Source organism: Orbicella faveolata, unplaced genomic scaffold (assembly GCF_042242905.1).
Source record: "Orbicella faveolata isolate gen_17 unplaced genomic scaffold, um_ofav_v1 contig_46, whole genome shotgun sequence".
Lineage (NCBI taxonomy): Eukaryota > Metazoa > Cnidaria > Anthozoa > Scleractinia > Merulinidae > Orbicella > Orbicella faveolata.
In genome coordinates, this window is record NW_028301576.1 from 642117 (window position 1) to 669239 (window position 27123).

Here is a 27123-nt window from a genome sequence, read left to right on the forward strand (position 1 = left end):
CTTAGCTGCAAAGGGCATATTGTGAACAGAGACTTTGGAAGGCAGACCAAGTATGGTGAATGGAGCTTGCTTTGTAGTGTGGTTCATATCAAGAAACAAAAAGTACGCCTGAATGATTAGGGTGCTGGATATAAATCTGGAGGGCATGGGTTCACACACTAAGCTGCAGTTGTTTCTCGGTAGACTCTTGTGCAACTCTCAGTCATGCTTGTAAATAGCTAACTGGTTTGCCCACCACCAGCTGGGATTTTTAAGCCTATTATGTTTATTGCGTATATTTGTTTCATTCAAGTTAATAGTTGTAGCTAAGCTTATTGACCAACATAACCAATCAACATTTAATTTTTTTATATATGAAAAGAGATTTTTGCAAGAACAGGGGGGTGGTTAGATGAGAGACCCTTGGAACGAGGTTGCAGAAACACTCCATGTTGACGGTAAATTTTTTATTGTATTTCTGGTTTTTACGAGTACAAAATTTACAGACGTCGGCCACGACGACCACCCTTCCTTCTTGTACTGTCTGATGGTATTGGAGTAACATCCTCTGTTAGCAAAATTCAAAAAGACATTAAGTCAGTTGACCTGTTACTATTAACCAAATCATGTTCAACTTACAATAACCAAAGACAGGAGAAAAAAACTATCTGACTTTTCTGTAGAGTCTTAGAAAATAGCCCAAAGAAAATACGTGTAATGATTGGTTTAAAATCGCATTTCTATTTAACAATTACATTATGAGCTCGAGATTTCTATGAGGTGATAGTAGATGAGGCAGAAGGCCGAATCAACTATTGCCTTAAATTAACGCAAATAATGGTTTCCAAATATTTTTCGACGCATTATTGAACTTTACGCTTTAACAGCATCGCACGTATTGAATTGTCCTTGGTAAATTTGCAGTTGTTTACGTGCACGCACCAGTTTTTCAATAATTTCAAGTTTTTAAAGTCAAGAACCCGTTTATGTAATTCTCTTTGTCTTCTCAGGGGTATAATTATCCATTTACATGTAAACTTTCTTCCAAAACTTCGGAAAAACGATAAAAACGTCGCATTTTGTGGACGACCGACAGCTACTGCATTCTAATGGCTGATAGCATACGAGTAGCTCAGCCAATCAGATTGCAGCATTTGCATTAGTATACTAGTAGAATTCTTTTAATAAGCAATTAGATTATGAGCTCAAGATTTCTATCATGCGATAGTTGATGAGAGCACAGCCCGAGTCAACTTTCACGCATAGAAATTGAGAGCGAATAATCTAATTGTTTTGGTATAAATCTACTAGTCGTTCAAAACTTTATCTAATTCCTCTTCACAGACACTTTGAAAACGCCAAGAAGCGGCCATCATTCTGTTAACAAGGGCACACTGCTATGCTACTTACTATCTATCACAGAATAGATAGTGAGTAGTGTAGCCAATCAGAGAATAGCAATTGTGATAGAACGCTAGTATATTTATACTAAAACGCAATAGAAACACAGAACTAGCACAAGCTTTTAACATAATGATAGTACTAGCATGAGAATTTACATTTTGATGATCAAAGTAAACAACTTGTTTATAAACTAGATGCAGTGTTTGGGAAAGGTACATGATGAAACAAACATATCTTTCTTTGCAGGCTTCTTTGCCTCAGCAGAAAAAATGACAATAAACCAAAAAAAAAAAAAAAAAAAGGAAAATTGCAGAAGATGACAGTGTACTTTTACAGAAATCTACTGGTTGTCACTGGCAGGTGAAAGTTCAATGCATCCTCTTCAGGTTACTATACAGGGCTGTGCAGCACTACATGTACGTGACCAGTGTAGAAGGAACTATGTCACGGATCTTAGCCAAATTTTAGATATAAATAACAAAATGGCCACCAAATTGAGTGAAATATACAAGTAACACAGAACTAGCATGAGCTTTTGACATAATGATGGCATGAGCATGAGAATTTCTTTACCAAATTTAGTTTCATAGCGAGCACATTTGGTAACATTTAATAAAATAGACTAAACTCAGCTGTGGCACAGTCAGGCTATTTCTTGACTTAGGAGTGAACTGAATATCTTTCACTCAAGTACAATTTGTCTTACCAATGCGTCCAATCTTCATCCCTGATCGGGCAAGAGCTCTGAGGGCAGACTGAGCACCAGGGCCAGGGGTCTTAGTTCTAAAATCAAAACACACAATCTTTACAGGAGTATAATCCAAAAATTGCTGAACATACGGTTTTCTCATGACAGACTATCAGTGCTCGAAATTAGCGGTTGTCCAGCTGTCCAGGATGACCAAAAAGTTGACCGGGCAACCAATTTTTGGTAAAACCAAGAGGCTGGTTGCCCAAGGAAAAAAACAATGGACAACCCAGCCAAAAACAGAAAATAAATTCATCATTAACAGTGCCCGACTTACGTGACGGTTTTGTATTGTCAATGCCCGATAGTGTGAAGTTAATAATAATTAATTTGCCTCAGCGAAGCATTTTCCTGTGTTTTGGATATCTGTAAATTGTATAAAACATTGTCAGGTACAAAAATGTAAGAGAAACACATAGTTTCATGTCTGGTGGCGATCAAAATCAAAGACGTCATTTTGAATATGCCACAACTTAAACCCAGACTCCTGTGAAAACCATGGCTCACACTAAGAACTATGGGATTAATTCAAGCTTGAATGCCACGTGATTCTACACGGCGTGTAAATAAAGGCAGGATCGTTACCATTATTGTTCTCAAATTCTTTATTTCTTTACTGCGGAGACACAAATAGATGTCTTTTTTAGTAGTGCACTTAAATGTGTAGCTTTTTCTAATGGGCAACCAAGAATTCATCAGGGCAACCAAATTAATGGGTTTGGTTGCCCGCCTTTTGAAATAGGGACAACATGGTTTTCTTTTAATTTTGAGCACTGGACCACTATCAATGATGATCATTTGAACAAGGTAATTTGGAACAGTGAAATAAACTGACAAACATTGACAAACCTATTTCCTCCAGTTGCTCTCAGCTTGATGTGTAAGGCAGTGATACCAATCTCTTTGCACCTAACAGCCACATCTTGAGCAGCCAACATTGCAGCATACGGGGAGGCCTTGGAAAGAATGAAGTATAAACTGTCAATATACATCTGTAACTGATACGGTCACCTTGATATGAATCAAAACATTAACAAAGCTTGATTGTATTGGAATGCTGACTAGAAACCTGCCTAATGACTACTTTGTTGATTTTAAAACTTTCTTTTGCGACAGAGAAAAGTCAGAGTGATTCTCTTATTTAATAATGCACCAATATGACCACCCAAATATTGTGCCCAGAAATCAAGGCCTGTTAGTGGTTGAATTTATGACATTATACTGAGGAGGACAAGACTTATTTCTGTGGAGTAAAACCCATGAATGAACTGTATTACATCACAGTGACAGGGAAAATCTTGACAAAGACTACTGACTTGTCCAATTTTGTCAGTTTTCTGAATTTGTTTCATCAAATTATTTCCAAACTGGACAGCATGTAGTCCTGTTGAACACCCAAATTAAGTTCAATAGGATAAAAGAAAGAATATTATAGATGGGATATTTGGCAGCCTTGAAATACCAAAAATGCAAAACAGCCATGACATGAATAATTGGGTTTCCCAAAGCAAGCTCAGAGAGTGTTTCTTATCACTGCAATTCAGCGTATATTAAAGACATCACTGCTTGCCTCTGGGAGAGATTATAGTGCACAGGTGAATTTTGGTCCAGCTAGTTGTTTATATGTGGAAAATACTTCCACATTTTGCAGGAGACAATTATATTGATATCCTACCTCATCACGATCAGCTTTAACTTTCATCCCTCCAGTTACTCTTACAACTGTTTCCCTGTTGAAAATAAAATACACACATCAGGCAAGTGTAATTGAAATCTACGAGATACTGACTTGAATAAAGGCACTAATAACAAAAAAAAAAAACAGTTCCAAATAAATATTGACAGAGCCAGGACTATCATGTCTTTTTAGAGTAAGCAGTCATAATTTTAAGATTGTCCTCTCAGGTTTTAGGTCACTTTCAAATTTCTAAGCTAATGGTCATCTTAACAATAAAGATTAGCGAAAAAACTGAGCAACGACGTTTCGGTGTCATCCTGGCACCATTTTCAAGTTAAAAAATATTTGTGTGAAAAGTAAACTAATTTATACCAATGGTAGAGGTGCGAAATTGAATAAATTAAGATTAAGATAGCTGTTCAATGTTCATGTTCATTCCAGTGAGGTGTCAAACACTGGTAATGAGTTCAGTGTCTGTTCAAAGCCTAAACAAATACTTTTGCAATAGCAGGTTGCTAGCTTCTAACAAAACAACAACCTCAGAGAGGGTTTCTTATCACTAAAAGGCACTTTATATAAAGGGTTAGGGTTAAACTCAAATAACACAGTGTAAGATTTCTATTCTCTATCACCAAACCACCTCCTAAATGTGATTAGTACAGTTGTTAGTCAAAATGTAGTGTTCATGAAATAACATGTAGAGTTTGGCCACCCAATCTACATGTTGCTAGTAAACTGTGATCACGATCACTAAGTCAACAATTTCTTTGCCAACTTTGTAGCCTGCGAAGTCTGCAAATACAGGCCAGTTTGTGAAAAACTGAATTTATCAGTCTTAGAACTGGAGATTCTCGCATTTTCTGAACCAAAATCTCATAAGTTTGCCTTGTGCATTCCTTTTATTTCGAAGAGAATCGCATTGAATGGAATCTTTTAAGACAGCATGCACTGAGCTTGACCAAGTAAGATAACAATCATGTTGTTGTGATGCCTTGAATTTGCATAATGTTTCAAACATTAGTGATGGGTGAAAAAGTCACGCTTTTGTCATGCATGCATAGTCCTGTGCTTGTTTTAAAATCTGGGTTACACTTGGAAGCTACTTCCCAGTAAATATGTTGTTTTTTAAACCTTTGCCATATGGGCCATTCCGGACAGCCATTTCAAATAAGCTCATTCATTTTGCACCACTACCACACCATGGGTCTGGGACTCCGGGACATGAGTAATGTCCAGTATTGAACACAGTTACAAAAACTGCAAAATTTGAAATAATTCTCAAGACCATCGACAAAATCTATGAGAGCAACATACAGCTTGTTATCTTTGTAATGTGTTACATGTATGCGGTAATGGCATATTTTTCGTCCCAGAGAGAACAGAAACATGTTTGACATCTTTGGCAGTCTTTTTGTGTTATGTTATTTGCAAAAAATTGCAAAAAATTGCAAATTTTGTAAAATCCACAAGCCAGCACTGGTAGGTGGAATTTGCATTACAAAGTCGTTGAGGCAGCGAATTTTTGTAAATCTTGTAGAGTTGAACGAAAAATCACAAAATTTGTTGAATTTGAAACTCAAACAAAAAATCGTAAAATTTGTAAAATTTGTCACTGCGTTCAATCCTGTACATAAATGGAGTTTCGCAACTTCCGTAACTTTGGTGAGGCCTTCCTTGCAACCCAATGAATAAATATCATACATTTTGTCCATGGTCTTGCGAAATACAGTAAATTTCACAGTTTTTGTAAATTTCGTGATTTTCACAATTTTCATAACTTTGGTGAGGCCTCCCTTGCAACCCAATGAATATATATCGTAGATTTTGTTGATGGTCTTGGGAAATACTGTAAATTTCGCAGTCTGTAAACACTCTTGATTCACAGGTTGCTTAGCACGTGACCAAAATCCTCCCACCGTCAGTGATAAAATCTATTGAAGATTTATTTGCGAATGAAACCTCTACCCAAGAATGAATTTAACAGGGTTTAGACTTAATATGGCTTACACTTTAGAACTTAATATTAGTCACATCATTGAGAAACTTCCCAAGACCTCTTGTGTAATGGTAGCCATATACGTAGTGGTCGACGATTTGTTTGTCCGTCGATACGGGTGAGCTTCGGCTATATTTGTTGACATTTTGATGGATATAAATACTTTGTAGAACATGTAAACAGCAGCTCACTCTGATCAAAGAATTCAAAGTTTCATCAAACGTGCATCTGTTCATTACTATTTCATAGGTTGTTTGAAAGGTCTGAATTAACTGTTGTTTTGAAGTGGGCTTTCCCGCAAGTTTCATGCCAGTGCAATAGAATACCAGTCAGCACACTATGCCCTGCGGAGCAGATATTTTGTTTCAGCTCCGATGAGCATTCCCGGTACGTTTCATAATTTGGGTCGGTCCAAATGCAAATTAAGGTGGCCGAATACAGTTTTTGCGCGCGCTTTTGCTGATGCAATTCAGCGCGTGCACAAGGATTGCAAAAAACAAACATGCCGTCTATAGAGCGATCATTTTATTTACTCAACACCCACACTATCTGTGCTATTTTTCTCTATAATTGAACGCAGTGTATTGGTGGCTTTAGTCTTTTATTACAAAGGTATGTTAGAAAAGGTAACGATGCAAAGAACCCAGCAATTCTCTTTGTTACCGAAAGAACCCAGTTAAATGCAGCGCATGCGTAGTAAGTCAAAAAATTGTGATTGAATGAAAAATTGTGTTCAGCCACCTTAAGTTCGACTCATGAAAAGTTAGTTGTCTGAACTGAGCTTTAGGGTTTAAACTGTCAAGAGTTAAGCACTTGTCACAGCTGTTGTCGCTATAATACTTCTAACAGTAAGTGCCAGCGCTGGAAAATATAAATTTGACCGTTCCTAGCGCCTTAGCAAGTACCGTCTTGGGTTTACCCTGTCTTGATATGGATATTGGCGTAATAAGATGTTAGCACAAAGAAGTTCTTGCAGTTTGAAAATCCTACCGCAAGGAAGTTCTTGTGGTTTAACTTCTAACTGCAAAGAAGTTTTTGCATCTTGCAGGATCCAAGCGCAAGTTGCCAGCTTACGGACGCCAAAATAAGTTCTTGCACGTACATTTTTTTTGAGCTGTACTGTAGTTTATGGAGACATAAAACCTTACTCGGCTATGTCTATGAACTATTTCCTTTCCTTCATAAATTGTGGTTAAAAAAATTCATGTTCTCAGAGGACCCAAATTCAGTGCCTAATAATTATCATTACGAACGTTTGATATTTATTCGATATGAATTGAGTGCACGATCGATGCACATCTTATGTTGGATGGTCCCATCATTTTTGCCAGTAAACTGCAGACCAGCAATCGTTACATGTCTGGTTTCTTGCGCGTAATATACAGTACCGGTCAGAGGGACTCAGCATTACACGCGTGTTAAGCGCGTGTACTACGCGCACATTACATGCAGTGTCCACGCACCTTACACGTACATACACGAAAATGCGTGTAATTACATGCATGTAATTACACACAGTAAACATGATATTACATGCAGTCGTTCAACTGGAATTCATTAAGTGTGTGTAATGAAAACAAAACATTTACTGTGTAACATTTACCGTACTGGACTACACTGCGATACAGTTTAGTCTTTTGCCTTTTTGCTTCTAGTCATCAAACGTTTCCGATAGAATCGACCAGTTTCATTAAACTGGCTTACCACTTTACAGTAAAAGTATTTTTCTGTTGTGGTTTCAACACGTGGCACCAGCTGCAGGCAGGCATGCTAGCTAGGATTCACTGAGATAACAGAACATAAACATATAATGTCAATCTCAATTTTAAATTACAGCAATCAGTGTACTTTAAACCAATTCGAAGATTCATTAAAAATATTTCGTACTCCAAAGCATTCGGAGTTAACCGGTATTCAAAACCTTTTCCCGTCGTGTTTTTTTTCTTTTCGTGAGAAACAACAAGGGCACCAGCGACTGACAAACTGAGGCTTGACAAACACGAAATAACAGCAAAACACATTATTTCACTTGAGATTTTCAGTTAATTTTTAAACATCAGTTATCCTTCTTTAAGTTTAAAAAGCCTTTGAAGATTCGTCATTAATAGCTCAGAAGCAAATGTTTTCTATCTGAAAACACTGTTTTGATCTGATAAAAATGAAATTCGATCTGTTTCTTGAAAAGCGTTGCCTAGCATGTGACCAAAGTCTACCCCAGGCGGAAATCCTGTGCAGTACGAGAGTTGTTTTGAAATTAGTTACTGCTTCATTTTATTCCATACGCGAATACATATACAGATACACGACAATCTGTCAACCGGACTTAACCCACGGATGAAAATCCCAATGTTTTTCTCAAACTTAGCGTATCGGTAGTCTGAGCGGAATGTATTGTAACTTAAGCCCACGGAATAATTGAACGAACCAGGTGTAAACATTGCGGGTTTACATGAATCTGATGAATTGAAAATTAACGAATTCGCTTAGATTTTGTTAAAAGAAAAATTTTGATTCTTCGCTGTTTAAGATTAAGAGAGAATCCGCGAGTTTCCGTTTGAATCCCTGTTTCATTGTTATCGAAGGAACAGGAGTTGAAAATGACATCTCTTGCATGGGTAAACATTACATTGCGACGTACGCCATACATGTTTTAATGTAAACGAAAGCTCAGAGATCTCTAAGAATTAAGTTTTGATGTTAAGAAGAAGTGCGGACTGCTACAGATTAAGAAAGAGTATTTGTTTGATAGGTGCTCGAGCTAGTCCAGTAATTTAGCAATGCTTGTCGGCTTTTAAATTTACTTTTTGTTACGAACATTGAAAGTCGCGTGTTTCAAATACAAGTTAGTGGTGGCTTTTTGTTTTGCAAAATACACGCAACTGCATGTATGAATAACAAAGGTTTCTTGCTCCAAATAAAATACACGCATTTGCGTAAAATTACACGCAAATGTGTGTAACTACTAGATCAGTAAATTTTACACGCGTGTAATTACATGCACAGTGTTCCAGATAAGAGATGGGTCTTAGGTCAAAAACCCGATGGCAACCGCTACCTGACCGGACACTGACGAAAAGGAAAATTGACTAAAGTACTCATATAAATTTAAGTACTATAATTTTGAAAGAAAACAAAAGTAAATAAAAGGGTAAAGTTTCTAATGAAAAACTATTGAAAAAAAAAATTACTGTAATACAAGATACCAAGGAAAAGAAGTTTGAAAAAACAACTCAACAAAATTCCAAAGGCGACTTGACTTGCAAATCATTTGGTCCTCTGTTAATTTAGCAGATAAAAGAGAACGTGCCCCAGAAATAAAAATTGCCTTGCTGTGGTATTGTTAATTTCCATACTTGTTAGTTCAGGATAAAATAAATACAGTTCAATGATCTCACTAAGGCTCAAGACCTTGTGTGATTTTCTCCTCGGTTACCTAGCACGTGATCAATTTCTTCCCTGATCGAATTTCATTTCCTTGTAAACAAAATTCCAAAATGTTACATGAAAAGCAGCCGGACTCCAACAAGCCAACTATCATTGAAAATTTTGGAGAGAGTTCGTCATTTAATCCTTAGAACTACTGTATATAATCTGCCAAAAATCGGGTCTGTAAAAAGCCACTTTAAGTTTTTGTTTTTGTCTGTATAAGGTCATTTTCTGAAGTCACGCCTGACTAATCATGGAAGCTTGATAATATTTATTGTTGTTTTACGATACTTTTCATGAATTAAACAAGCGATACCTTTCAACTTTCTCGATATTGACAAGTTAATCTTAAAGTAAAGAAAGAGGGGAAAAATTATTTTTCTCTTAGAGTTCAGCAAAGTCTCCTGCTCGCATTACCGCTTACGCGCCTTGGCGGGAATGTCAAGTCCAAATATATTTTCACGTGAGAATCAAGCCGTGACGGCCGATGTGACGGCCCAAACACGCAAACCCGGCACCAGGAAATCATTTTCCTCAAAATGAAGCGAACAAAACAGCAATCTTTGTTCAGTGTCTGGCAAAAAACGATCCAAGGATGGCGTAGACAAGGGTAAGTTTGTTCTGTAACAATGCTTTTACAGTTGTACTTATTTCACTTCAAAATGACCAGAGTTCATTCATTCATTCATTCATTCTGCACATGTCATGTTGAGGTGATTTTCGTTTCTGCTGCTAACCGATCCAATATAAATACGTTCTTTTCACATGAACTGAAAAAGGAAAATCGTCATATAATATAAGCGAAATATTTCTTCTCTTTTGCAAAAATAATATTGTTGAATGATGGAATGGTCACAGTGATCACTACTGTTATATTCAGGTAATGTTAGAGAGGAAAGAGAGATCACGTTAACGGATAGCATTCTGAGGTATCAAATGTCAGACATTTTTAAAATCCCGAAAGTAGATCCTTTATCTGTTTGCCCAACAACCCCCCACCCCCAACCCACCCCTTTAGCTTTGCGTCGTGCTGCAGCTGTGGTTAGCCAGGTAGACCTACTTTGTGTAACCCCCCTGAAAAATTACATGACCCCTTGCCAAAAAAAATTAACTGGAACACTGCACGTACACACCATCCACGCACTGTCCACGAATACTACACGCAGACTACACGCATTTTACACGTGTGTAGGTGCTGCAATCCCTTTGACCGGTACTGTATGCCATACTAAACGCTTCAGTGATTCTCGAGAGAAACGAGACACGTCTCGCGAGAAACGAGAAACATCTCGAGAGAAGCGAGACTTGTCTCGCAAGAAACGAGACAAGAGGTGGTAACTTACTTTTGAGCGGTACTGTAAGACTTTCATTTCCCCACAATCCCAGGATAACAGTTTCATTAGAAACTAGAAACTGTTTGGTTTGTTCAGCAGTTCTCCCCAACGCAGCTTAGGTAGATATGAGCTTAGAACATAACTAGCAGGTTCTTAAATAAAAGACCCATCTATCTAGTGAACAATTACAGGACAATATTCCATGTCGTCCCGTGTGTAGTGCATGTGTAGGAACTACTAAAATGTGTAGTGTATAGTACAACTGGACAATGGATTTTTTTAAAAAAGAAAATACATAAATATTCATTTTTCATGGAATATTTTCATGGAACTTTCTACAACTTGTATAATAATAAACACAGGCTTCATGAATGGTAAAACAATTAGATTATGGAGAAAAGAAATAAGCAACTTGACTCACTTTCCAGACAGATCAGTGATATGGACGAATGTGTCGTTGAACGAAGCGAAGATATGGGCAACAGCGAAAACATCCTCACCTTCACTGGCCTGAAATTGAAAACAGTCAACTAAAGTCTAACCTCAGCAAAGAGGGTTCTTAAATTTCCTTCTCACTAATTTACAACGCAACTTTACCTGAGGACCAAGAGAAATGTTCTGTTCTCCACCTGGTTGTTTTTGACCCTTCCTAGGAGCCATACTATAACCAAATAAAGAAAAATAATGACACAGTCATGTTTTTGAATCACAGTGTATTTATTTGATGACTTTTAAGAAGTGGATTGTTCGGATTTAAGGACAAGATTGACGAGATTCTCTCACAAATCTATCTTCACGAACCTGAAGGCTTCGCAGAAAGTGCTAAGAGGACGATACCATAATGCTCTGCGCAAAAATAGACTTGAGTACGCGCATGCTCTTTCGAAAGAACCCGCATTAATGGGCTCAATTTGTCTCGCCACGGAATATTGCTAACGAAAGCGTTTTCAGATTATTGTTGTTTCACAATTTTTTTTTAGTTTAGTATGCCAGATAATAGAGCTAAGTACATAGCTACGGTACTACAGGCTGTCATTCTTGGTGCTGTGACGTATTATGGTGTAAAATGGTTGGTCGATGCCATGGATCCCACCAAAAAGAGCCGTTTGGCTGCAAAGCAACAGGTCGGTACGCCGGTAGCCATTTTCACAAGTTGATCCAAAGACAGGGGAAATTTAACAATACCGGACCTTTTATTAACATACATCTCAACGCTTCTACGAACGATCTATCTGAAACCCTGTGAGGGTAGAATTCCATCTTGTGACATGCTGAAACAGTAGCATTGAGGCTGATCAGTCAATGTCATGTTATCAACATGACATTGACTGACACGACACGTGTTGAAATGCGAACAGCAATGTAAAGACCTTTCAAAATTGCGATTTGAAAACATTTGACTAGGGGCATTCATACAATACATGCAACCTCCATGGTCGCATCTCCTAGACATGTACAAACCTCCATGTTTGGTTTTGAAAAGTCTCTACATAAATTCCAGTTTCAAATTGCATAGCACATGTACAAGGTTCACGACGGCAAAATCAACATTTAAGAAATAGAAAACATGTACTGTGTTTCTATTGAGTTTTAGTATAAATCTACTAGCATTCTATCACGAATGCCGTTCTCTGATTGGCTATGCTACCCACTATCTATTCTGTGTTAGATCAGTGAGTAGCGTAGCAGTGTGCGCTTTTTAACAAAACAACAACCCCTTCTTGGCATTTTCGAAGTGTCTGTGAAGAGGATTTAGATGAAGTTTTGAACAAATAGTAGATTTATACTAAAACAATAAGATTATTCGCTCTTGATTTCTATGCATGATAGTTGACTCGGGCTGTGCCCTCGTCAGTTATCACATGATAGAAATCTCGAGCTCATAGTCTAATTGCTTAATAGAAACACGAGTGGAAGTTTGGGAAAACAAGAAATGCTGTGGGAACACGAGCCGCAGGCAATTGTTTCCACAGCTTTTTTGAGTTCTCCCAAACTTTCACGAGTGTTTCTATAACTCAACAGAAACACAGAGAACATGTTTTCTATTTCTTTTAGAAAACACCGTGATGAAAAAAAGGAAAACAGCTTGTTGACTTTGATTATCAAAGTGTAAATTCTCTTTGCTCGCACCATCATTATGTCAACAGCTTGTGCTAGTTCTGTGTTTCCATCGAGTTATAGAAACATGATTTTCAACCAATCAGCGTGCATATTTTCTTAGGAGTGTTTTCTAATTCTAATTAATCAATTACGGTTAACTGGGTTATTGAAACATCGTGATGCGGCCACTAATTTTGGCTGTTTCTTGAACTAAACCTTGGTTAACGATTACCATGGAAATTAATTGGTTAGGTTAGTTTTTAACTACCTTTCTGCGTGGTTTAACCCAGGTTAGTGGTCTCTTATCAGCAGTCTGATCAGCGCTATGCATTCGCTTTTTTGTGAAATGTGTTAATCATAGCAGTCTGCATGTGAAATATTGTTGGCCACGGTAAATACACATGCATAAGCATCTGAATATGGTGTCTGGTAACAACATTTATAACAATTCTAGCAACAGTTATATTACTCAAGTGGGTTACCAGTGTTCTTCTCAATACGTGTCACCTTTCGTAAATCAATCAACTTGGCAAGGAAATTTCAGGCTGGAAACATGGCCTGAGCAGAAAGCTTTATAAAGAGGAACTGCCTTAGCCGTCAGTGGAGAGAAAGGAAATGAAAACAAAGAAAAAGAATTGAGAATATAAGAACATGGTCCTCGAAGTCTGCCATTTGCTGGATTAGCTCATTACGTCAAATGATTTAACCCACTTCAAAACCTATTTCACTCCAGCCGCTCATGAAATATAACCCTGTTATTTCATTTTATTAAATTCTCAGCCTCGGATAATGCAATTCTAGCTTTCTGATTGGTTCACTGGATCTCAGTTACCAGCCACTATACCTGCATTTGACCTTATATGGAAATGAAAGCGGCAAATGTCGCTCGGCATGAGCTTTTTCACGTGAAGCGAAGTTTCATCGACAAAAAAAATGGATGAAAAAAAGTACATTCGGTGAGCTATCTACACAGGAAATACAGGAAATTATGGACAATGCCGTCCCAGAAACAACAAAAAAGCCACAAAGTTTGAGATAAGATTATGTAATGGTACGTATACGTTAAGTTTCCCTTAAAGTTGTAAAATTAAAATATGACCGGCAAGATTTTATGCATTCATGAAGATTATGTGACAAAAACAATGTTTACCTTAACAGAATGGCTTGCTAGTCCTGGTGGCACCAAATTTTCGAAACCAATATAAGAAAGGTCAAAAGTGTTGTTACTCGTCTGCGAGGAAGAAAGATGACACGTATTGCAAAAGTTCATTGATTAAATCCATTAGAGCCACCGGTTGATCATTTCCTTTGCACGCCGCCGCACAACAAACCGTTTTCCATTATCTCTGACCAGGCAAATAAATTATTAGAGCATATGCATTTGTAAAAGGCCACAGGAAAACAGGCACAATTGCTGGCGTAGTCCATAAGAAACCAGTTTCCAATGAGCAGCTGAGGAAACTGTTCGACTGAGCAAGCTCGGATCGGCCAAGAGCAAAAATCCCGCACAGCTACAGAGGACGACCTAGTTTTGTCTCAGTCTCTTTTTTGGCCAACGACGACGAGAGAATCAACGACAGCTAGCGCCAACAATTCTGTCCTTGCGAAAAACACCTCAAGGAGTTGAGTGTTTTGAGCTGAACTGAAGTAAGCCCGGTTCTTTACCAGCCACGAAAAACCACCAGGGTGGCCTCGGAGATTCTGAAGATGAATCTGACGCTAAGATAGTTTCTGTCCTTGACTCTAAATCTGGCCAACAATGAGCTCCACACATACAGCTCAAAATGCCAAGGCTTTCAAAGCAAGGGAATCCTGAAAGGGGTCTTGTCGAGAATAATTTTGGCACAACATTTGTGTCACATTGTGATCAAAGTTTTCCGTGGCATCCTTGAATTCTATGTGATTGTAATTTCATTCAGCAGATTCGCTTGCTTTGCTTTCAAATTTTTCATTCAACTAATTTTACAAATGGCGCACATGTCATGTGATTTCCCACTTGTTGTTGTTTTTGTCACATCGACTTCCGGTCGTTTTGTAAAATTAAAATCCAATAAAATTAAGCTATATTTCCAAGAATACAAAAGCACCGAATTTAATAAAACAATTATTCCATTCGCGCTTGTTGGATATGAGATTGGTTATAGCCAACTTGGCCCTATGGGCCTCGTTGGCTATTTACCATCTCATATCCAACCTTTAACCAAGTTAAGTTGTTTATTAATTTCAACCAGGTTTCTGAAAAATAAACCTAGTGAATTCTCTTTAATAGTGCGGCCACAGCCAATGTGACCAGGAACTGGTTTCTATACCTACATATTCTTTACTTCAAGTGTCTGGTTGTTTTAGCGCCAACAGCACTAATTGACTACCACTGTTATATTTTTAAGCACTACAGTTGAACCTCCGGTTGCGGCCATCTCTCGTAAGCGACCACCTCTCCTTGGTGACCAGTTTTCAAAAATACTAAAAGTTTCCAAGTCAAATCACTATATGTGGAACCTCTTGTAAGCGACCACTTCTCATAAGCGACTGCGACCACTTTGAGAGTTATAAGTTTGAAATTTGTCTTTGTCTTTTATCTCCTGTAAGTGACCACTTGACAGATAATGGAGCGAAAAATAGATAAGGTGTTGTAACATTATATTTCTGGCTAGTGCGAGAAACAGAAATTTTTCAATGGGAGAAACAGAATTTTATTCTCGAAATTGACTTTTACATGAATAAAACATTGCATCAGCATTGTTGCATGGGTTAAGTCTCGGCAGTTACCACATTCAAAAGAGGAAAAATTTTGACCCATTATTGTCGAAGCTTTTGTAAGCGACCACCTCCCATAGGTGGCCACCTAGGCTTGACATTTTGGGTGGTCGCTTATGGAAGGTTCGACTGTAATTGGGGACAGATAAAAAACAAATCAAACATAAGGTGTCCCTTAATTAAGTTCTTACCTTATTCATTTGTATGCTATATAGGCTCAGAAGCTGCTAAAGAAAATTGGTATTGAAGGAGTTAAGGTAAAATAACCTGTATCACTAAAAGATGATTGAATGGACTAGTACTTTAATCCTAGAAGTCTCTAGGACTGTCAATAAGGTCTGTTACCTGTGGCACCTGTGGCTGAGCATGCTTGATGGGTCCTTGTTATTACAAGTACAGGTGAACTTGCCTTTGCTTGATACAATTCACCCGTAACGTAACAAATTTGTTATGGGACTGGTGTGAGGATCAAGGCTACAGGTGAATCAATGACAACCCTAGAGTGTAAAATTTATTGATTACTAATAGTTAATTAATACAATTAATGATTAATTAATACAATGAACACATTCCATGCAATGGAATGTTTATAATGTTGCAACTTATCGCATGCAAATTCCATGGGACTTGTTCAACTTGACAGATGCTAACCGACATCATGCGTAAAGTATAATTGAACCTCCCACAAGCAACTACCACAAGTACCAAGCCCATGTGGTAACTTACAAGTAGTCACTTGCAAACATCAGACACATGATGAAATGTTGAACATACACGTGCCACATAATGCAGTTAATAATAAATTGTACCTCTTTCAGCCAATCTCAATGGGTAATTTTCACAGCAAAATTTGGCTATGTTCCTCAGTAGCCATATTTTTTGTGTTGCAGTTAAGTGAATATGAACTGACTGTTGCAACAGACATAGTAGATCCTTTAACTTTGCCAATCAGCTGGAAGGACATCGGAGGACTCAGAGAAGTAATTGATGAAATTAAGGTAAGGATGAACCTAAAAATACCCAGATGCAAAGTTGAAAACAAAATTAAAAAGGTATGTTTAAACTCACTATATTGTATAGTCCTGTACCTTCTCTGCTAGTGTTGCTGATAGTTTGGAATTGTTGTCCTAGTCATAGAACAGCAATCCTCCGTATGAAAAAAGATGACTGGTACTTTACCCATCGTTCTTAGCACACAAAACCTTAACAACATTCGTAAAAACGTACAGAAGAGTTAGAAAATCTTCAAACCTAGGCAACACAATGTCCTTAGTACAGGGACAAATACTGTAAAAATTTGGCTTTCTTTGTGCCTTGTAGGCTATGTTAGGTTCACAAGGTCTTGTGGTAAAATGTACAGCAGCCATCTTTTTTCCTACAGTGGATTTGTACGTCTTGATGGGTTCAGGTGGTTTGAGTTTGTGATACCTAACCGTAGCATGCATGTAATTAATATTTGACAATTGAATATTGACTATTGGCTATTTGTTTATTTTTTTTCGTAGGAGACAGTAATTTTACCAATACAGCAAAAGGATATTTTCAAAAACTCATCCCTTCTTAGTCCTCCTAAAGGTTAGAGGGACATAATCTATTTCATGAACATTACATGTACTAGGAGTAGCCTCATTTGCAGCCATTTTTAGTGTGTTTAGCATTGCATGATGACCCTGCATATTGCAGCAAGTATGTTGAGCATTTGAAGTTCTGTTGCAGGCATATCCTAGTAACCTTACATTTAGTAGTGTCAGTTGACTCTGTTTAACCCAAGATTACTATGAACTCTGCTCGTTCAGTAGTGGTCAGAAAAGTTTGGAAGTGACACTGTAAATGTTGATGGCAATTTAATTCTTTTTCTATAGGAGTTTTATTATATGGTCCTCCAGGGTGTGGAAAAACAATGATTGCTAAGGCCACAGCAAAAGAAGCAGGTGGGATCATTTTGTGTGGTTTCTTTTAATATTTTAAATTCTGTAATTGTGGGTAACATTGGCAATTACCGGTACATGTAATCATACTGATGATTGTTGTGTTGTTAACATGATCTCAATATACATGTCAGACTGTATGCTTCAATCAATCTTGACCTACAATGTTTTTGTAAACAAAAATTAAACAAATTAAACATGAAGCAGAAAGCAGTAAGAAATTCTCCAGTACAGTCTGTATTCACAGTGTCTAAAACTGGTGAATTATTTAAGAAATAGAAAACATGTACCATGTTTCTATTGAGCTATAGAAACACAAGTGGAAGTTTGGGGAGAATGAGAAATGTTGTGGGAACACGAGTCGCAGGGGAGTGTTTCCACAGCTTTTTCGAGTTCTCCCAAACTTTTAAGAGTGTTTCTATAACTCGATAGAAACACGGAGAACATGTTTTCTATTTCTTTTAGAAAACACTGCGACGAAAAAAAGGAAAACAGCTTGTTAACTTTAATTATCAAAGTGTAAATTCTCTTTACTCGTGCCATCATTGTGTCAACAGCTTGTGCCAGTTCTGTGTTTCCATCGAGTTATAGAAACACGATTTTCAACCAATCAGCGTGCGTATTTTCTTAGGACTGTTATGTAAAAAAATATACTTACATTGAAACTACATCCACAAAGCAGATAAATGAACAAAACAAACAAGAACTGAGTGTAGAGAGTGTCAAAAAGTGACCTTGTAATGTGTCAAAAAAATCCCAATGATCTACTCTATGTCTTTATAACTTGCTTATTACACAAAATGAATGAAGACAAATACATAAAAATATTTGCACCTGAACATGTACATTATGTTCACATCAGGGTTACATTATTGGTGTGTTTTGTGTTCTTTAGGTTGCCGTTTCATTAACCTTCAAGTTTCATCTTTAACTGACAAATGGTATGGTGAATCCCAAAAGCTTGCTGCAGCAGTGTTTTCACTGGTGAGGATAACTATATCTGATTTGTAAATGTCACCATCATCATCAGGTCCTTTTTCCTACAAAGGAAAAACGGCCTTTTTCTTAAGCCATCTGGAACCATACCATCTGCATTTACTAATGGCCAACATGTCCAAGCTATATTTTCTCATCTCTTTAACCACATGTGCAGTCTGTCCCACACTGCACATTGTCCTGACAGTCCAGTTTCCTATGCAGAGCGTCTTCTTGGGGTTAGCAAGTGACTTAATTAGAGTATGTGCTTCATCTTCTGAAGTTTGGCAAGTCGTTATACAACTCCTGAAATAACACTAATTGAGTCGAGAAATTAAGGTTTCTGTAATCTGTTAGTTTTACAAGAGGGGGTGATTGGTCCCATGCCCAACCTACTACTGGAGGAATGAGAGGGTCATTCTTAGTCTGGACTCTACCCTTTGACCAAACCAGAAAGGTTGAACCTACAGTACCACAGACCGAAGTCCCACCCGGCGTAGTTCACAAGGTCACTGAGCCACACAAATCTCACCAGGGCACCAAAGTAATGACCCATGGTGAAAGATTTGTGTATGCAATTATTACAAAATGATTGTTCCTTTGAGACTCTTAGTAATGAGTTTTTTTTCTTTACTTTATTATTCAGGCCAGAAAACTTCAACCATGTATCATATTTATTGATGAGATAGGTGAGTGATTTGACCTACAGTAGATAATCAGTTTGTAGTTGTTTTAGTACGTCATGTAACTTGCATATACTAGCTTACACAGGGTTAGTCAGTTCGGTTCCAAGTAAGCTCTGGGATGGGGAAAGGCTCAGTATAACTAAATCAGTAAAGTTAGTCAACTGGGTAAGAATTGTGAGTAAAAGGATTACTTGTAAACAAAATAATAATTATCATTATGACCCACAAATGAAGTTGGCATTTAAAATTGCTTTCTTGGTATTTTTCAGTTCCCAAGTAAAAGAAGACTAAGTCTTAAAGTAAAATTTACCACAGACAATATGGCACATTATAATTCATAAAATATTTTTGCTCGTGTGTGATAATTTATTGGTCTAAACCCGTCACGTGAGTGAATATCCCCCGGCTAAAAAGGGGGAATATCCGAGTGATATTCCTCAGTTTTCAAAACCGTGTGTGTTGCAGAAAATATTTGAAGGACAATAAACACAACTGCCTCCATTTGGCACGAAAATATATAAACGAAAGCCTCCATTTGACATGAAAACACGCTCGGATATTTGTCCGCAGACATTTTGAAAGTTTTGAAAATTGGGGAATATTCTCGGATATTCCCCAGTTTGAGCTGAGGAATATTTGGTTATGTGACGTGTTTAGACCTAGCAGGCATGAGCGAAAATATTTGATGGATTATAAGCTTGGATATTTGTCCTTGCACATCATCTGTTCCTCAATGCTCACAGTTTTCGTCTAGCTATGCTCTCAGAAAGCTGCTTGCTTCTCGGAACTGATAATGTCCGCGGAGAAATATCTGAGCATATTTCACGCTGAATGGAGGCTACTGTTTCTATTATCATATTTATCAAGCTCATTTCAAAATTTCAGGATCAAAGAATTAGCAATGGGACTTTTTCCCATATATTAACAAATATTGTATTTAAATGTCAAATAATTTATAGTTTTATACAGTCTCTAAGAACTATCTCTAAGAGCTAGAGAAACATGACCTTCACTGCATGCTATATATATGCATTCAAGCAGTACATTAGACACTACATGTGCAGTGTATGTATGTGCATTTACACAACTTCCTGATCTTGTAGAAGGTAACCCACAGGTATTATCATGTATTGTCCTCTTGGTCAACTTGCAAGCTATTTTTGTTTTTTTGTTTTTTAGACTCTTTTCTTAGAATACGTGACAAGGCTGATCACGAAGCCACAGCAATGATGAAGGCACAGTTTATGAGTCTTTGGGATGGTAAGCAGATTGTTACAGAAAAAACTGCTCCTTACTTTGTGCACATTGCTTGTTGTGCAGTATATGAAAGATGACTAACAAAAAATATTTATGAAATTCAGAGTCTATCCACTGATCATTAGGCTATCATCTGTACCATAATGGAACTCTTTCACTTCAGTTTCTCTCAAAACTTCCCAGGTGCATCATGACTCAATGATACACAGCTAAAAGTATGATTCAATAAATTGTTTACAACATTGCAAAAGGAAATGATGTAGCTAAGTTAGCTTTACTCTCTCCATGAGTGTTTCGCATTGGATTATGATGCACACTTACACATGCCAAGTTTGATGGCACAATTTTGCTACATGTAGGTATTTAATGATTGCAGGAACAGATTTGATGGGGTGGATTGGGTGGCAAGCCAACACCCTTTAAAACAAAAAAAATTGTAAAAGATTGTGAAGATTATGGCAGAAATAAAGGCAAACACTCTGGACAGGTACCCCAGTATAACTACATTGCTAGTATTTCTAGTGTAACAGTTTTCGTCTAGGTTCCAATTCTCAAATTGCCACACTGTGGGGACATGCCCCACTGATTCTGCAACCCCGACATATCAGCTCACCCCACCCTCCCTTGAAAACTCCTGAATGGCTAGTGATTGAGCTGTGTCGATTCCTTGCGCACAAATACTACAAGAGATAAAAATTTCCTCTGAGACTGTATGGACATTGTGTTGATGATGTTTTGATGACTGTTGATTGTTTTACAGGGCTGATGACTGATGCTTCCTGTCAGGTTGTTGTTATGGGTGCAACTAACCGGCCTCAAGATGTTGATAGAGCCATCTGTAGAAGAATGCCATGTACGTTTCATGTTGGATTACCAGTAAGTAGTGAAAATAAGAATGATTGAGGTTAGTAAGTACGCTGTTATTGGGTGATTTATTTTAAAAATTGTTTTTTTGTGATTTGAAATTACCAGACTGGTAATCACACTGAGTGTGGTTGTAGTTCTTATATCTTAGGACACAAGCTCTTACAACCAAGTGATTAGTTATGTCAATGACAAAATTGAGAGTGTTTATTAAGTATTTTTGTCAGCCTTTTCTCCTGGAACACCCAGTGATATTGATCCCTGCAACATCAAGGACCCATCAAACACACTCAGCCTTTACAAGTGTTATGGGTTATGGCCCAGAATGACAGCCCAGCTTAGGATAGATACTGTCTTAATTTACAAATATGTAACAAAATTCTACAACTTACAGTGTTTTGGTTTGGAACATGTGATGTTAATGGTGATAAAGAAGACAGTGCAAGAAAAATCAGCTATTGTTATGAGTTACCCAGATATGTCTAGGATTGAACACCAATGAGATTCAAATTCCTTATGATAAGCATCACAAAGTGTCCTCAATAGTAAAAAGTCAGCAAAACACACACAATTCTGTCAAATACGAAGCGATATGAAAATGTCAAATAACCCTGCCAAATATGAAGTACTTATTAAACAATACTTGCGTTCAATCCTGGGCATAAAGTGGAGTTACCTGGACTTTCCTTTGACCACTGGCAACTCTATCATAACACTTAGATTCCATTGTAGTAGGCTTCATAATCACTACAGTCAAAATTTGGAGATTGAATTTTAAGTCTCTTCATCAGGGCCCAGATCAGCGAAAAGAGATCTTGAGTATTATTCTCAAAAAAGAAAAGGTAACAAACGTAGTAACTTGGAAACTTGTGCTCATGTGTAGTTTCTCCTCAAACAAAGTGATCATCTTAAGCTGTGTTCACATTAAAGCCGAAACATGATTAGAGTAAACTTGTTTCACCTAAACATGTTTGTTATTGCATTGGTCATTTCAGATGTCGGTTTCAAACACGTTTCATGCATGGTTGTATAATTCATGCTGTTTCATGGTACTCACATAAATTTTTTACACTTCATTAAGTTTTGCAACAATGTTCTCCCAAATATTCTGCTTTCTACCATTGCCGATAATTGCCATTGTATTTCTTCATTGTCCAATATTTCAACTAGACATTTGGCCTCATAATAGCCCCAATTTTGGTTCTTTTGGGCACTCACCTCCTCTCCTCATCCATCCGCCATTTTGAACATGTTTGGTCTGATCATGATTGAATCTACCTCGCAAGGTTTTTTTTAATCATGCTCAGAATAATCATGTTTCAACCATGATTTGTGCAATGCACTATCTGATGTGAACACTTTTCTTAGTGAGACATGTTTCATTCGTGATCAGACTAATCATGTTTCACCTAGTGTGAACACAGCTTTAGTGATCCTTGTCTTGATCAAAGCAGATTTGACAGAATGCTAATTAGAAACAGTTCACAAAGTGCACAAATATAACTTGTAGATCTTCAAAAGATCATCTCTTTGTTGCTGTGCAGTACATCTATAGAGAAATGCACATGTATGTATGTGATAAAAAAATGCTTTGGAGAAAACACAGGGGATACTTTCTTGATACTGTGGAACCTCACTTAAGGAGCAACCAGTTAGTTTTATGAACAATTCTTTTTGGGATTCTTAGTCAGTCATTTTCTAAGTCTTATGGCCCCTGCCCAATGGTGATGGTAGTAGGGTCTGACTGCAAAATCTCTTGCATTCTGTAAACCCATTTCTTGATCTGGAATAATACAGCTCGTTGTAATCCAATGTTTAATGACAACAGGGGCGTAGCTAGGGGGGTCCTGGGGTGCCTGTAACCCCCCTTTAGTAAACCTTTTTAAAGCAAACAACCAACAGGTGGCAAAAACAGCATGACAATCTGGTGAGTACCCTCACTTTGACACAGTGTGACCTCCCCCCCCCCCCTTTGAAAATTCCTGGCTACGCCCCTGGACAAGGCAAATTTCCTCAGTTTAGATTGTAGAATACCACTTACAGTAAAAACACTGTTCATTTTTATACCCAAGACATTGCACATTATTTGCACTTACTCTAGGTTACACATTTAAGCATGATGTTTTGCGTTTACATGTAGCTTGAAGAAGACGTTGATCTAGATGAATTAGCACAAAGAACTGAAGGATTTTCTGGCAGTGGCCTAAAGGAGATCTGTAAGTAAATTAATTATGGAACTTGTGAGTCTTGTATTTGAGCGCTGCGCTATAGGGAATACAAGAGTCTGTAGAAAGTAACAAGCAGTTAAAAAAATCTAGATTTAGCAAGAAAGTAATTCTGAACTTTTTTGAAGAAGAAAGAGGTAGTTTGTTGTGGTTGAGGTCAGTGTTGGCTTTTTTGGTATATTTGTAATATTTATGTACAGAACTTTGATAAGCAATGCGTGATGTCTGATTGCACATAAGTAATGACCATTATCACCTTCAAACAATCGTGAAATAATAGCTCATGCTGCTAGTTTCCTAGTGCTACATCTACAGTTAGTTCAGTGATGAATGCAATCAAAGTAATGTAAAGACTTGAGAGATAAACATAACTTAGCCAGGTTGATGAACCAGTATCGCAGAAATCCCATTCAGGCCTGAATTTATCAGGCTTTCTTTTTACAGCTGCCTCAGTTGAGTACTTACCCGTGATGATTTTAGAATCTTCCTCCTGAAGTTCTTGATATGTATGATAAAATAATGTTATAATCTTGCTTTTTCTTTAACTTAGGTCGTGTAGCAGCTATGTGTTGTGTAAGAGATTATGTGAAAAACAGAAGCAACTCCCAGTTGTAAGTTGTGTTTATTTTGTGTTACTTTTTACTGTTTGACAATGTCATTTGTTAACTGTTAACTTAACTGACATTGTCCAATGCCTATGACTTTGAAGAGTTCAAAACGCAATGCATCTGGGGGCCCAAGATGTACACATAAGTTATGTGCACGCTTTTAGCCAGATGGGTGTCGAGGTGTCCTGTGGACAGCCACTTTTTCAAGAAAATCCTTTGATCAGACCTTATGGCACATTTTGGACGCCCACTGTTCAAATCCAGGCTAAAAGCCTGGTTATGTGTGTTTGAATTAATGCGCCATTTAAAGTTGTCTAGCCCAGGTTGTGACTCGTGTTTCCTATGGCTGGTTGTTACTACCCTGTAAGCATAAGTTAAGCAACATACCTAGATGAAAGGCAGTGAATAAACCTGTTTTGAGTAATATATGTTATTTTAACAATTTGTATCCTTTTCAGTTCTGCTCATATTTACAAAATATTTTTGTTTTATTGGAAGATGGGTCATCTGAAATACGGTACCTGTTTTAGCCTTGAAAGTAACCCCTCCACCCAAACATTTGCAAACCCCAAAGTTAGAGAAGAGAAGGAGTGGTAAATCCAAAAGCAACGAGGGTTGTTACTTTCAGAACTTTTAGTATAACTAGAGTTTTGGTACACAGTGGTCTGATTAGAAGAATTAAACATGATGGATTGGCATCCCATTCATGGGGAGGGGAGGGGAGGGGAGGGGGAGTACAAATACCCCCAGTTGACTAATGCCAGTGAAACCAGTGTTAAGCTTTGCCCAGTAAGCCACTTAGGCTTGAAATTTGAAGACATAGACTCTACTTTTTCCACAAGAGATTAACTGCTATTTTATCTCCTGGAACAGGAACAACACACCAGATGAAAATGTTAAAACAGAACTTCGAGCAATCACAATGAACGACCTTGTAAAAGCTGTTGAGCGATCACTTTCAGGATCAAGTCCAACTCTCAAGACATGAATACAGCCATGTGTATTGCTAAAACTGTTGAGTTACATCCTAAATACATATTCGACCTATCAAAATGCAGGATCTTGTAGCAGCTGTTGGACAAACAAGGTCAAATTCATCTCTTCAGAGATAACTGCATCCAGAATTATTGCTACTAACCGTCGTGTTGATGTTTTTTCGACCAGTCAGAAATTACTGAAGCCGACATTTTGACAGCTAGCCAGTCAGAAATTACGATATTGTAGCAGCTGTGGGGTGAACAAGGTCAAATGCAGCTCTTCAGAGAGAACCACTCTCCAAATTTATGGCTACATGTTCAGCTGTTGTGTTACCTTTTTATAATAGCACAATCTTGTAACAGTTGTCAAACGGTTAGGATGAAGTAGAACTCACCCGATGTAATCACTGCACTTCTGCTCGGTTGTAGGAAGACTGAAGTCTTCTGTGATTGGTCGTTTTTGACAGTCTTGTAGCCATTGTTAACCATGAGAAATGAAGATAGCATGTCAAATTTAATTAGAAGTGAAAATGTTTGCTTTATTAAAATAGTTAAAAAGACGAATGGTTCAACAAAAATGCACTTTTGCGTAGTGATAAATAAAGAAGAAATAAATACAGTTTTTCTGAAATTAAGAAAGTGACTAGGCAGCGAAGGCTGGTCTCAAATTTGGCATTTCAAAACAATATTATTCCATGATTTTTTTAGCTACTATTCGAGATAAATACTTTGATTTGTTCTTTACTTTGACTTGCGTACTTCATTTAACGAATAAATTTCAGGAAGCTCAGGGTTGTGTTTTGAAGGGAGAAGCGCGGTCAAACTAGCGTGAACACTGTTCACGGACAAAAATGATAAAATAATTGCTCACTATGTTTAAATTTATGTATACTTCTATACTTCTACCTGATGCCTCTGTATCAGTACATAGCGCAAGCAATCTGTACCCTCCCAAGGGTAGGGTAGAGATTAGTAGACCTAGCGTCGAGATTGGTGATGCGTATATAGGGTTGGCAAATAAAATGAAAGTTGTAGAAGTTGAGGCGTGGGTCCTTATTCATGTCCAGTTAGAGCGATATGCACCGCTTATGGTAAAAACCAACGCAGTTATAATACAATGAATCAGTCGGAAATCAACAAAGGTAGAAGAATTGGCGAACAAGTTGCAGCTGAGAGGGTGAGTGAAGCCGACATTTTGAGCCTTTACGACCAAGACGCCTCTTAACCTGTCTTCAAACATTTTTAATTCCCCGGCCATTCTTGGAAAAACATGATTGTTTTAAAATATAAAATAATAACTTGTACTGGAGCGCAATAGAGACAGTAAAAGTTTCCAGAGGCGGGGTTGGGGGAAGCTAGGGGTTACATTGAGATTCGAGGGAAACAAAATTAACTGGAGTCATGGAGTGATTTGCTATAAACATAGCACATTTATTACAGATAAATATAGAATTTGCTGGAATTTCGGTAGTTGTCGGTCAACATTCGCAGATAACAAAACCTCGTTTCCAGGCTAAGGAGGCAGGGGAGAGAGAGCCTGGGAACGAGGTTGCAGATGACAGTCCACTGCTAACCTCATGTCATAGATTTTGCAATGCTGCCCGCTCGAAGTAGCCATGTGGGCCGCATGCGATATATTAAACAATTTTGATTGAATCTTTGTTTTAGGTACTTCTCCGTCAAGGCAACACTGAAAGTTGTAAAGCATAAGAACAGAAATTTATCTTTCAACTTGGTGCCTATCGGTGAACGTTTTTAACAAAGAGACTCTGATCTTGATCATCTTTTGATTTAATTAATCAATCCATGCATTTTCTGTTGTCATGCTTCCTCCGTCCTCCGATAGCGTACTTCGGACATACAACCCACAATCACCCACTTTGCTCTTTCGAAGGGCCCTAGGGAGAAGACTCCCAAATAAATAGGACGGGGGTGCTTGTCGGAAATTTTGAAAAGAACCCCCCCTAAGAGATACCCAGGTACTGTTTTGTGGGCGTGGCTTGAAATTTTTTCACCCCTTAAGGTACCAATTCTAAAAAAAACACCATATCTCCTGCAAGAGACCATGATGTCCTGTCATAAACTGCCGCTGACCGTTTGAGGCTGAACTTCCCAAGAGACACCCAAACCACTTTTTTAACCCTTACTTGAGGTGCGACGAGCCCTCCCCTATCCTTATTA

At 37.8% G+C, this 27123-nt stretch overlaps 2 protein-coding genes across 2 annotated transcripts; one reads left to right on the plus strand and one right to left on the minus strand.

The window, feature by feature from the left end:
* Window positions 1-431: 431 nt before the first annotated feature.
* Window positions 432-11426, minus strand: LOC110051711 (small ribosomal subunit protein uS11). Its single transcript, XM_020757770.2, has 7 exons — window positions 11367-11426; window positions 11163-11226; window positions 10987-11075; window positions 3807-3861; window positions 2981-3087; window positions 2090-2166; window positions 432-547 (listed from the first exon to the last, which is right to left on the minus strand). Exons 2-7 carry the CDS (start codon window positions 11223-11225, stop codon window positions 480-482), a joined length of 459 nt encoding a protein of 152 aa, XP_020613429.1. The 5' UTR covers window position 11226; window positions 11367-11426; the 3' UTR covers window positions 432-479.
* A 37-nt stretch (window positions 11427-11463) lies between these two features.
* On the plus strand, window positions 11464-25979 carry LOC110051712 (outer mitochondrial transmembrane helix translocase-like). The gene is made up of 13 exons (XM_089277871.1): window positions 11464-11689; window positions 15638-15679; window positions 16313-16420; window positions 16928-16997; window positions 17285-17353; window positions 18246-18334; window positions 18972-19014; window positions 20191-20271; window positions 21029-21144; window positions 21924-21974; window positions 23273-23348; window positions 23908-23968; window positions 24839-25979. Exons 1-13 carry the CDS (start codon window positions 11552-11554, stop codon window positions 24951-24953), a joined length of 1059 nt encoding a protein of 352 aa, XP_089133997.1. The 5' UTR covers window positions 11464-11551; the 3' UTR covers window positions 24954-25979.
* The last annotated feature ends 1144 nt before the right edge of the window (window positions 25980-27123 follow it).